The 12,859-nt window shown below is 35.7% G+C and overlaps 1 protein-coding gene across 2 annotated transcripts; it reads left to right on the top strand.

Moving 5' to 3' along the window:
* Nucleotides 1-5,061: 5,061 nt before the first annotated feature.
* LOC108655376 (uncharacterized) lies at nucleotides 5,062-12,823 on the top strand. Of its 2 annotated transcripts, XM_089262932.1 has the most exons (9): nucleotides 5,062-5,981; nucleotides 10,239-10,477; nucleotides 10,574-10,703; nucleotides 10,767-11,326; nucleotides 11,389-11,783; nucleotides 11,843-11,893; nucleotides 12,122-12,221; nucleotides 12,301-12,378; nucleotides 12,449-12,816. In XM_089262932.1, exons 1-9 carry the CDS (start codon nucleotides 5,144-5,146, stop codon nucleotides 12,482-12,484), a joined length of 2,427 nt encoding a protein of 808 aa, XP_089119058.1. In that variant the 5' UTR covers nucleotides 5,062-5,143; the 3' UTR covers nucleotides 12,485-12,816. The 2 variants fall into 2 exon arrangements, with proteins under 2 accessions (XP_089119058.1, XP_089119059.1); XM_089262933.1 differs by lacking the exons at nucleotides 5,062-5,981; nucleotides 10,239-10,477 and having other exon boundaries at nucleotides 10,533-10,703; nucleotides 12,449-12,823.
* The last annotated feature ends 36 nt before the right edge of the window (nucleotides 12,824-12,859 follow it).

The following is a 12,859-nucleotide window of genomic DNA, read 5'->3' as shown; positions in this document are numbered from 1 at the left end:
ATAAAAAAATAAGTTTGATTTCAGGCAAAAATGCTCTTTCGATATACGCCAATGCATAGGACAAACAAACACGAACGAACAGATCTAGATCGACTCTGGCATTGATCCTGATCAACAATATTTATACTATATACTTCAACTGTTGATATACAACAAATTAAATTGATAGCATTCAAAACTTTTGTAAAATGACATTTATAAATGAATAACACTAGTCATACATTTGAATTATAATTGAATATAATCCATGTAAATAGATATTTGAAATATATTTAACAAAAAATGAAAAGAAAGGTAGCTTGTTTGCATTTTGCTTCAGACCCTAAATGTCTACATACAATTTTTGTAATCGATGCAGGCTCCAATAAAAGACATGTTAAACACGAAACAGCACATAGTAGTAAAAGTGAATCAACAACTGACTCAATGTCCCGCCTTCAGAATAACCAGTTAGTTGCGATCAATTCCGATAATATATTGAACGAGAGTTTGGATCAGGCTAGATTCAATTTAGCCACACATGTTATGTCGAATGGAGTACAACTCATCATTGCAAGCGATAAAATCAAGCATATTGATAAACAAGCGCCATCGGTTCATAGCTCGTCGATTAGTCTCTCATCGAGAAATGTTCAACAGAAACCTGTCACTCTTGCACCCAGTACACTGAAGAATCATATGATCCTGGCAGTGCCTACTGTTAGACAGGTAAAAATTAATATATATTTTGATCATTCTTTACTGTTCATTGCTTATCTTAGGAGAATTTCTCGATTCCAATTGAAGAGAACCAATTCATTACAAAGACGTGCTTAACCACATATACATATCATACAACATACCTTAACAAGGGAAGCACTACAGTGGAAAGTAGAGAGAAGATCGTATTAAATCGCCAAACGGAAGAGCGCAAATTTTTGCGCGCAAGCAGTAAATTGTCGCTTGGCGTAACTCTTTCAAATGTAAGTATTACTTTCAGGAAGCATTGCAAAAACACTACATTTTTTGTATAAAAAGAAGTAGTAATTATGTTTGGTATCAAAATTTGGGTGCAGTCCAGAAAATCGAAGAAATTTCAATTTTAGTTTCATTGAATTATTAATGGACTTAGAATTTAGCATACAAGCTCATAAATATTAATTATTTGTAAATTTTTTCTCGCCTTCTATCATCAGTTCTGCATTGACTTTTGATGGGTAATGATCAATATTGCTTAGTTTATTGATCCTGATAATATATTTTAAATTTGAGCGAAATCTGTTGACCCGCTTATATTTCAAATTCGAAAGCCAGGTAGCTAAAATATCCATTTTAGTAATGTCTATTGCACAGATTCAATAATATTTTTCCAGTTTATTAACTGATTGATACCTTACAGTTCTGGTAATTACGCTTCTCAAGCAGGCATTTGCATTCCAATTCATTATTCGTAAATCCATAGGCTTTTGTGTTTATACGAATAGAAAATACGTTTTATTTTTCAGTTGCATACATTGCTTGAAGCAATGAGTTCTGGAAAGAGTAAACAATTTTCTAAAAAATTTTAATCATCTACCCCTAGATACCTGAACTAGTGGTGGGAATATTTCCAACAACATACCACTATTATAATTCAATTAAAAACAACGACTTTGTTATCAGATCAAGTTACACAATAATTAATACAGTGACTGGGCCGGAGGATTACATTTCGTTTCTACAGCCTTCAGAAGATGCAACTCCCCTTTTAGATACAAATACATACTACAGTCCCTTGAATGTAATAATAACACATCTAGATGGAGTGGACGCAACGAGATTTCTAGCAGATGAAAATATTTTGACACAAGTTGTCATCACGGAATCCATTCCCCCACGAGGTGCATCGAAGTCAAAAAATTGTGAGACTCTTACAGCAGCTAACCAAATGGAAGAAGAAATCCAAATTTATGCAACGAAAACCTATTTGACAACAGTTACATATCACTTGTCAACAGATTTAGGCTTAAAATCTGAAGGACAGTCATCCATACCCGAACACGAAATGGAAGCCCAAACCAATTTACAAACAAAGGTGATTGTCAATGTTATGACGGATGTTGTGCCAAATTCATTGTTGCGACCGGAGCTTGTATCCGTGTTCCAAACTGAGCTAATACAAACGAAGGGTCAAAATAATCGAAAAGTACTTGTTACATTGGCTACGCTGCTAAGCGGAGAGACATTGCAAATAACTGCAGTGAATATACAAAAAAACTCGTCGACTGCAACACCCACAGTTCTGCTACGTGATCAAGAATTAGTAAAACACAGTTTTGATTCCTTAAACCCAACTAGCGTTATAGTTAATACAGATAAAGATGAAACAACAAAAGTCCAAGTCCAGCAAAACCTTGATCAAAGCCTTTCAGAATCAGAAAAAAATAGTGTTTACATTAAGCCAGTGATGAAGCAACCTTCTCAGTCTTCATCAATGTCAGCCTCGCCGACAGTAGATCAACTAATTGGTTCATTAAACTTGAAACGCTTTCGACCAGTATTTGACGTAATGGCCGAGTTCTTACAAAAACAATTAGTTAATCGACAAGCGGAGACAAAACAGAATATGGATGATCTCTCTGTAATGGAGAAAAATCAAACCAATAGGCTCTCAACCCAAAATCAATTAGACGAAAAGCCTGTTTACATACCTTTACAAACACCAGAACCACATACTGATTTTCAAACCAATAGTATAAAACCTATTTCCCATTCTTCAAACCACTTTAAGTCAGATATAAATAGTTCAAGCATCAATCTAAAAAGGTTAACAGCATATAGTCTTCACATCAATCCACCCGACTTTCCAGATGGAGCAACCGACAGCTGGCTACGACAGCAAAATAATAATAGTTCACCAACATATATTGAATCAGTAAGACCTCATTCAGCCTATGGAAACTCCGTGCTGAATAATGGAATATCAATACGACCTGGGGAGATAATAAATGCAAATGCTGATGTCATTATTGGCCGACCGAACGGGATAGGCATTCAATATTTTCGTCAAAATGCACTGTCCAAAACACACAGCGACAATGATATATTAATAGAATATACAAACCAAACATCTACAAATTACAACGTGTCACCATTAAAAAAAAAAAATTGGATTCCACCAGCAATCCCACTTTCTCTAACCCCACCACGCATCATACCGATCGATGTGGGAAATAAGTACTACAATCTGGAACGATTGAAAACAAACCGAAATCAGCATCGAGGGCTAGCAGATGGGTTCAACCATATACTTCGGCCACCAGCATCGCAAGCTGTTCACAAATATACAGAGTTCAGTACAGCGTCATCATCATCAGGAGCCAAATTTAAATTGCCAGGCATAGACAATAGACCAAGCAATAATCGCAATAGCCATCTCTATGGATCGCAGCAACTAATTGGTAATTTAAATGCAGAGTTGCACGATAATAAAATTTTGGAAATCAAACAAATACCTCAGATATTCGCCACACAATTACCAACGATCACGACATATCTAATGTCTGACAGTAATTACTACCAGCATATATCACCAAAGATATCTGCCCATCATCATGTAAGTCTGAAGACAGATGTGCTCAATCATAATGTCAACATTAATGTCCCACCGTTGACTTTTAAGAGGGAAAGTGAAAACTTTCCACTTGGAACTGCTCTTCGGGGCCACATAGCCACACCCCCCATTCCTCTTATTAAAATACCGTTGAATAAAGCACATGTTGAGGTTGAAATAACACCTCAGAATACAAGGCTATCTATTAATGCGGCTAATACAGCCAATGATTCGAGCATTATAAAACAAATAGGTAGTATATTTAGGCAACGTAATCATAACTTTTTTAAAAATACTGAAAGCTCAAAAATAACTGTGCGAACTGCAAATATTGGTAGCAAAACTATCAGTTCTAACAAACCCTATATAAGTGTATCATCCTTATCAAATAAAAAATATGTAGATCAAAGTCAGAACGAACTGGAAAACCCCAATAACAAATGGAATTTTAGCGAAACTTTTACAAAGTGGAACGTACACTCAGGTTTAAGTCACATTGCTTCGAACTCAATCAAATTAAAGCAAAGCCTGGTATTTGCAAATCCCATATATGATGAGCGTACTTCTAATGGTAGTGGAGAAGTGAATTCACAACAAGATCAAAATGCTGACTATACTACTTACAATTCGAACTATAATTTACAAAACGAAAATATTTCTGCAAATTTTCATAAACCACCAACTAATCGTGATGTAGTAAGCTCTAGCACAGTTAATACATGGTTATCATTTACACGCCCTCAGACTATCGGCTTGGGTCGCCCGTTTGTCAAGTCAACCGAAATCCAAACGCACCCCCAAACTCAAGCAAGCAACGAACCAAATGATTTCCCCAAAAAGGTATTTGTGGCAAATGGTGAACAATTTAATATAAGAGCACAACCACAGGACAAACAAGAATACAATTTCTCATTACCAACATCATTGAATCATATATATAATACCATTAAACCAACTAAACTATTTCCAACGATACTAATGCCTCCGCCGTTGGAAACATTTTTAAAAACAGAAGTTAAGCAAAGTGTAGTTGGATTGCAGCCACCAGCACTTCTGGCATTAGAAGTAACACCATCACCATCAAGAGCTAATAATATATTTAATAGATATGCATCATCAAAAAATACGCATCGAAAAGATATTCAAGTATTATCAATATATAAGGAACCGATTACCCATCAGCCAACAACAGCTACGAGTCGAGCAGATATACAAGTATCATCAATATTTTTGGAACCTATTATCCAGAAGTCAACAATAACTAAAGCCATGATAAAAGATACTAACACAGTTGCGAGTCGAAAAGATACAAAACTGTCATCAACATTTAAGGAATCTGGTAAACAGAACCCATTAGCAGCGAGTTACAGTCAAATAGCTATACCATCAATATCTAACGAATCAAAGAATGTAATAAACTTTAAACAATTTCCATCGGCCACAAATGGAGCTAATGCATTGGTTCCCCATATTCTAAATAATTTCCATTCAACTAACTTAAATAAAACAGCAGCTTCATCAAATACTGTTGAACTTGAAACCATAACCGAGTCTGTACTAAAAACTTTTTCGATGTTAAAAAAAGTACAAGACGTTGTCACTACACCCATCTGGGATTCTGGAGTCGTGTCTACAAATACTTATCATGATAATGATGGTTCAGATAATAATCTAGACTTGGCTGCTTATAACAATATTGAAAATTCATTATTTTTTTTGGAATCATCGGAGCCAATGGAGAGAATTTCATCCACAAAAAGTTCTACTGGTGACATGAATAGCAATACATTTTCCAATAAACTAACGACTATACGTCCCAATAACATCTTTTTAAAAAACAAGAGTATTATTTCGAAAACAATCAAATCTAATTCATCGCGGATCGCTAGTAGTGAAGAGGAAATAATTACACAACTACCAAATACGTTAATATATATGCCAACTCCCATCGATACTGAAAAAGATGTGACTACAACCAAAACTAAAATATTAGATTATACACGTTCAAATTCGAACACTTATGCAATAATACCTAATAATACTTTAAAACTACCCTTCCGACCCGATATGTCTAACATTTTAATTGTTATGACAAATAATAATACTAATAAGAATAATAAAATCATCGAACCACAAATTCCGTTGGATTATGATACGAATATAACATTTGATACACCCACTCGAGATGAAGAAGTCCTACGTCCAATCAACTCGAATAATGTGCTGCTTGGCGGTATCCTAATGGAAACCCCTCCGAAAACCTTATTGAGTCCAATAACATCACAAAACTCTTGCAATCCAGCTTGTAAGCCCAACAGAAATGAGATATGTACCAATATCTCAGAATACGTAAGTCACTGTCAATGCCGGCTGGGATTTGCTCGCATGTTCCCGGATAGACCCTGTAAACGTAAGTAAATATAAATTCAATATTTAAATAATTTAAAATAAACCCATAAAAAATGCGATATACATATTCGTATATACAAAAGTCGGCAAAAGTATTTTGATGAAATCGTTTATTGACTTTTGTGGTTAACATTGCTTTGTACCGCTAAATAAAATAATATTTATGTTAAGGCAAAGAATCTATCAATATCCTACGCGTGCCAAATTTTACACTGTTTATTTTTTTCCATTCTCTTTCTGCTGATGAGGATGAATTTAACAATCAAATTTTTGCGGGGCTTTAGAGTACCAGGCCTTCGATGGCCGCAAGGTTTAGCTATAGCAACACAACTCCACCTACCTAACATAAAACACGTAAGAAGGCTCTAGTCTAGACTGCTCGACTAGGAACCCTCCAAGCTGATATTTTAATCATTCTATACTTAATTTATGCAAAAGCTCTAGTCGAGACTGCTCGACTACGAGATCCCCTGAACCCTACAAGCAACTGATATTTCAATAATAGTTAGCACACACACAGGCATACAAACAAACACACGCACACACATCCACATACAAACAAACACACGCATACACACACACTCACATATACAGGCGATTGCGCTTGGGTTGCGCTGCAGTGTGGCAATATAATGAAGTCGAATTGTCGAATAATTTAATTTCTAGACGTACGATCGTAATAAAACTTTCAGAACGTAATCATAATGTTAAAATGTATGTGTATACCGAAGCACAAGTCTCTAGTATTTTATATACGACTTTTATGAAGATGAGGGTGAGGGGGTGAATTTAGGGGTGGGGGGTAAATTTTAACAAGTCTCTAGTATTTGCGTGCGGATGAATGTGTATGTATGTATATGTGCATAAAAGAAGTACAGAATGATTAGAATATCTGAATGGAGGGTTCAGGGTATCTCCTAGTCGAGCAGTCTCGAGTAGAGCCTTTTTACTTGTTTATACAACAAATTTTGATATAAAAATATTTATTTGATGATGAAAACATACACCTATTAATCGGATTTTCATTCAAGCACCTTGTTATAAACGATATTCTTCGTTTTTTGGTTAGGTGCCAGAACAAAGAATGAGGATGGTTTAATGACACATGAGCAAGCCACATTTTCTAGATTGAGACCACAAATAGTCAAGAATTTGCTCTGTGATTTGTTGATCGTCATAGGGAAGGCAAGACGAATCAATTCAATTCGTTTAAACTCAAAGGGCATTGGGATCATCGGAGTCCTTGGAATAAGGACTTTCTTATCTTTAAATTTTCCTTTGAGTATCGACGCGTGAATCACATTGCTCATCAGTTTTCTTATCGTCAAACACGTTTCATTGCACAGTTTTGGTTGGTTTAAATTTATAAGCATGATAACTACCGAGCCAACCTTCAGTTGTAAATTGTACAGGGGTAAACCAGGCACATCCAAAAAATTCGAAAATTCTGTTGGATGATTAGTGGCTTATTCTTCGTTTGTTACACAGTCGATAGATTTGAATTATAAAATTGGAGTCATTTACATCTTTATTTTTAGCCGCCAAAATTGCTCGCTCACTTAAGCACTTAGTATTTTTGTGGTTAGCAATGATATCCGGAAATACTTTGTTGATAAGCTCATCTTTTGATGAGACGGAAAAAACTTGGAGGAAATAAAATCAAACCGCTCGATTCGTCAACAGGAACACGGCCATTACCGACATTCAGCAATTGCTTCGAGAAATCATCTGCAGATAGATCGTTCAACAATGCAACTCTCATTTACAGACAGTTGAAGTTTGCTTACATATCGCCCCAGATTTGATGCTTTAAGGCAAGCGTTTAATTCGTCGGCAGCAGTAGATCTTGGAATTACTGGCAGTGTTTGCCGGAATTCACCAGATAATAAAATTATTGAACCACCAAAACATCAAGAGTCATTGCGCAGATCTTTTAATGTTCGGTCTAGTGCTTCCAATGCGCGTCTGTGCGCCATTGTGCCCATATGATAATTTTTTATGCTACTGGAACTTTGGCCATTGCGGAGTGTTTCGAAATTTTACATGTCGGATGTTCAGTAGTTTGAAGATTTAGTGGCAATTTCAGCGCTGAGTGAGCCGTATGGAATTCGTCTAACAATGTGGCCGCTATTCCAGAAGAAGCAATTGCTACCGCACTTTCGGATCTCGCACGTACAGTGGCCCAAATCAATAAAATGAGGAATGTCCTCCCAGTTCCACCGGGGGCACAAAAAAAAACTAAGCCACCATTTCCATTATCAATTGCATTAACCACTGTATCATAGACTCCTCTGCTTAGGATTCAACATTGGCTTGAACTGATTGGATTAGTTCATGTGGATCATATTCACGTGCACGCAATGACGCAATGACCACTAATGGCAATGTCACTTTAGCACTAAGGCAGTACAAACCGGGCGTTTCACCAGCAAACTTTGTCGATGGTGCAATCCTATCGAAACGCTGCTCGATTCAAATCAATACTTGAACCATTTGTTCTTGCACTTCGAAGGTTATTCCTCTGTTCAATTCTACGATAAGCTCGACGATTTCTCGTTTCTAATCTAGCCATCTCACGGGCTGCCTCTCTTTGCTCCTGTGTTTGAGAAGCACGAATTAAGGCCCTTCATTTCTCCATACTAACGCGGCGCTCTTCTCAGACGATTTCTCGTTCTTCGTCAGATAATTCACTCTCGGTATTCCGTTGCCAAATTGCATTACGGTTCCGCTGGGAAAGATTAGAACTTCTAGGACGCTGCATTTTTATACCCTGAACCCATTGAAAATGGGAAATCAGGGAATAATGTTTTTGTGAAAAAGTATGTAACAGGCAGAAGGAATCATCGCAGACCACATAAAGTATCGAGAATGATCGAAAAATGGATTTTGTTTTTTGTTTTGGGATACTAGTACACGTGGAAACTTCAGATTTACTGTGTGATTGTATTTCTATAAATTCTGCAGCGCAGCCCAAGTGCAGTCGCTGCTTACTACGCAGTTAGCAGAGCGCGGGCGCGTGAGGGTGGATGTATATGTAGGGTTAAGGGTATCTAGCAGGTCGAGCAGTCTCGACTAGAGACTTCTTACTTGTTATTAATGGTAATACTAAATATGCAGTCGCACAAAACCACATAAAACAATCGAGACAGATAATAGCTTATCAAGAAAAATCATAGACAACCTATGAAAAACATTTACACTTTTGTTAACCTGTAGAATAAATCTTCAATTTAATAAATAACTTACACAAATTAAATCAAACAAATATAACAACGCCATATTAACTGATAAAATGTGCATGAGAGCCTGACCGAAAACTCCAACCGGTATTAAGCCTTCTGAGAAAATTCTAAATGACAATGCAAGGCAGCTCCGAATTTAAAGAACTTTTAGTGATAGCACATTTTTCAAGTATTCGTCAATTTTTCAGTATTTTCAAGATTGATTCTGTTATTTGGGGCGGAGACAAATCCAACATATAAACAAGTAAGAAAGCTCTAGTCGAGATTGCTAGACTACGAGATCTTACAAGATCGTAACAAACACACAGTCACATACACAGGCGACTGCGCTTGGGCTGCGCTGCAATGTTGGCAGTATTTTGAGAATTTATTTGTTGAATAATTTAATTCCTAGACGTACCATCTCAATGAAACTTACAGAACGTAATCATAGTGTTTGAATGTATGTATATACCGAAGCATAAGTCTCTAGTATTTGAAATACGCCTTTTACAAATATGAGGGTAAGGGGGTGGATGTAATGATAGGGGTGAATTTTAACAAAAATCGAAATTGTATAAAATACATTTTAATATACATTACAAATTTGGACCTTTAAAGAAATGGGAGATATAATTATATAACTGATTTTTATTGACTCAGCTCGTCGCCCTGATCAAGAATATATATACTTTATAGGGTTTGCCACGCCTCCTTCTGCCTTTTACATACATTTTAACAAAACCATTATACCCTGATTTCCCATTTTCAATGGATTCAAGGTATAAAAACCATGAAAATCGGTCCAGCATAAGTTATAAGTGTTGTAACAAACCCGACTTTGTTTCATATACATATATAGATATCAATAAATATAATCACGACCCGAACCTACTCTTGTTTAATATTTTCAATGATTTAGATTATAATGAAAAAATTTATATATATATATATATATAGATAGTAAAATTTTGTAAATTTTATTTGAAAATGTAATATTGCTATTTTTTTAAAATCCCTATAATGCAAATCAACAGCTACATATACTTTCGAGCTGCGCATGCCAATTACAAGAGTGGGAAGCTACTTGCTGAAGTTTAACGATGAGCTTATAAGCGATTCCTTAAATCAAAATCGATATCTAAGATCAATTATCGTTGATGCTATCGATCGCATGGTTATGCAATCCGACTTTCGTGATGTCTACTACGGGGTCCAGTCAAAGGAATTCAACTCTCGAAAGGATGCTACTGAATTGGGAAGCTTCTTATTAAAGGTTATGTCACTAAAACTGAAATTGAACTATAATTAAGTGTAATTAGTTTTATTAACTTATTGTTATAATTACATAATTGTAATCTTCTATTTTCAGTTGTCTGAAAACAGTGATGTGAAACGCTTAGAATCTGTTTTTAGGAAATATTTACGCAAGAGTAACTATAGTGTTGGAGGAACCGAATTGTATACATCAAAGGAGGATATAAATTCTTTGACAGTTAAAGGTAAGCTGTATGAAAAAAAAATGTATTTTTACTATGCTTAATAATTTTGAAATACATGTTTAGATTTTGATGAATGTGCGAACGATAACTTCAATGATTGTTTCGTCCACGCCCACTGTTTCAATTTGGTTGGCAGTTATACCTGCAGCTGCCCAGATGGCTATGTTGACACCTCAGATAATCCCCTTTATCCTGGTCGCCATTGCTCAGATAAGATTATTGGGTGCGATAAATGTAACTACCATGGTCATTGTGTCACGGCAAATATAATATTGAATGAAACTTCAGTGTGTGAATGCTTTGCTTGGCATGCGGGATCATCGTGTCAACTGAATTTGAAAGTATTGCTAATTAGCCTAATAACAATAGGTACAATTTTTATATTGTTGGTGGTCTGTACGCTGCTGATCTATACTAAGCGCAAGACCTATGGAGGAACTAGGACAAGACCTATATTTGTAAACACATCCAATTATCACCCAAGCATGCTGACTTCATCTAGCATCAAGTCAGAAATATCCTCTGTAGCGCTTATACGCAAATCCAGCATGGGCAAGTGTAGCATTTTGAGTGATTCGCATAGCGTATCGAGTCACAATGCTGAACAGTATTCAACGTTTAAGGTAAAATTTAAATCATTTATTAGTCATTAATCTTGGTTACGAGAGACTTTATATTCTGATAGAAATTAGCGAATGCGCTTCAATCGGATCGATCACTTACTGTAATGATTCCACGGGCTAAATACTACCATCCATCGGTCCTACCTAACACACAGCAATTAAAACAATACGAACAGGCGTTAGGCGAGGTTGACAGTACTCCATTATTCAAAGCCACTCAAAATGATAGCAAAACTAAATATCAATCTGCTGATCCACCGGTAAAGTCCACCGGTAAAGAGTGTGGCGCATTGGTCTCTGCCGGCTTTGAGGTCTCTGCAATTGTCAGCGATCGGCCAGTTCAATTGACTAACAAAATGATCGACTGCAAGGAAAATGCAACTACAACTGATTGCGAATCATCTCAACCACAACAAATATCTGTAGGAAGCTTAAAGGGCCTTTTGGGTTCAAACGAGTAAGTTAATAATACAGAATGCCTTAATCCTTAGTCCCCATTTATTGATTTTATTTCAGGGATATTCATAGAATGCATTCTTGGATGAGAAATATTCCTAGCACTGAAATGTAAGTGACATTAAAATCAAACCCCGCCCTAGTATAGTGTGTATGTTCACAATCAAAAAGAATATTAAAAAAAAAAAAAAAGAATTTCATCCCTGTTTCATATATCTTAACAAAAATATTTTAGCCTGATTTCCCATATTCCTATATAAAAAGAGAATGTGTAAACTACATTAAATGTAGAAGTTGATGTCAAACATTTTATAAAACAGATATATTATTTATGTGTAGATCAGCTGATATACGTTCATTCGATGAAACAACAGTTCAGCCTGTTACCAAATCTCTTCAACTATGTTTTGAAAAGCGTACACCAAGCAATACAATTGAGGTAATGTCGAAACGGAATGGCTCTAGCAAACCAACATTAACTGAATTATTGAATATAATAATAAATTATTTCTGCTTAGGAGGCAAACACAATGGCTGAGAGAGACCTTGGTTCTACATTTTTACTGCCACATACACATCTTTACAAGCCAGAGAAGGTTTGATATTTTCATCAATTCATCAATTTCATCAATTTATACCCAATTGAATACAATTTATTCGTTATAGCTCGAGAGTGACCTATCTGGCTTTGACTCGCTGTGAAAGTAAATGATCAGTCAAACGTTAATTCAAGATCCCTACTAAAATATATTTTATCTCATGCATACTATTTTTGAAACCCTTTTTACATGTTCTACAAGTCTACTGGAGAAAAACCATTTTTTTTTTTTTTTTTCATATCACAGAAAGACAAATACGAGTTAATCTTAAACAAGTTTACATAGTTACGAGCTATCTCTACGTGTCGTACACTGACTCACTTTATATTTATTCTAACGACAATTAGCTACTTAATTTATACCTGCCCACTTATGCAGTCAAATTATGTAATGTAAATACAATAAGTTGACTATGAAATTGAAATTCATCCAATCTACGAGTATCTGCATTTATTTACCTTTGAATATTATATAAAAT

The sequence above is a fragment of the Drosophila navojoa genome, chromosome 6 (genome assembly GCF_054131105.1).
Source record: "Drosophila navojoa isolate 15081-1374.11 chromosome 6, UAZ_NAV_1.0, whole genome shotgun sequence".
NCBI classification, from domain to species: domain Eukaryota; kingdom Metazoa; phylum Arthropoda; class Insecta; order Diptera; family Drosophilidae; genus Drosophila; species Drosophila navojoa.
This window is presented reverse-complemented; position numbering and strand designations above follow the sequence as displayed.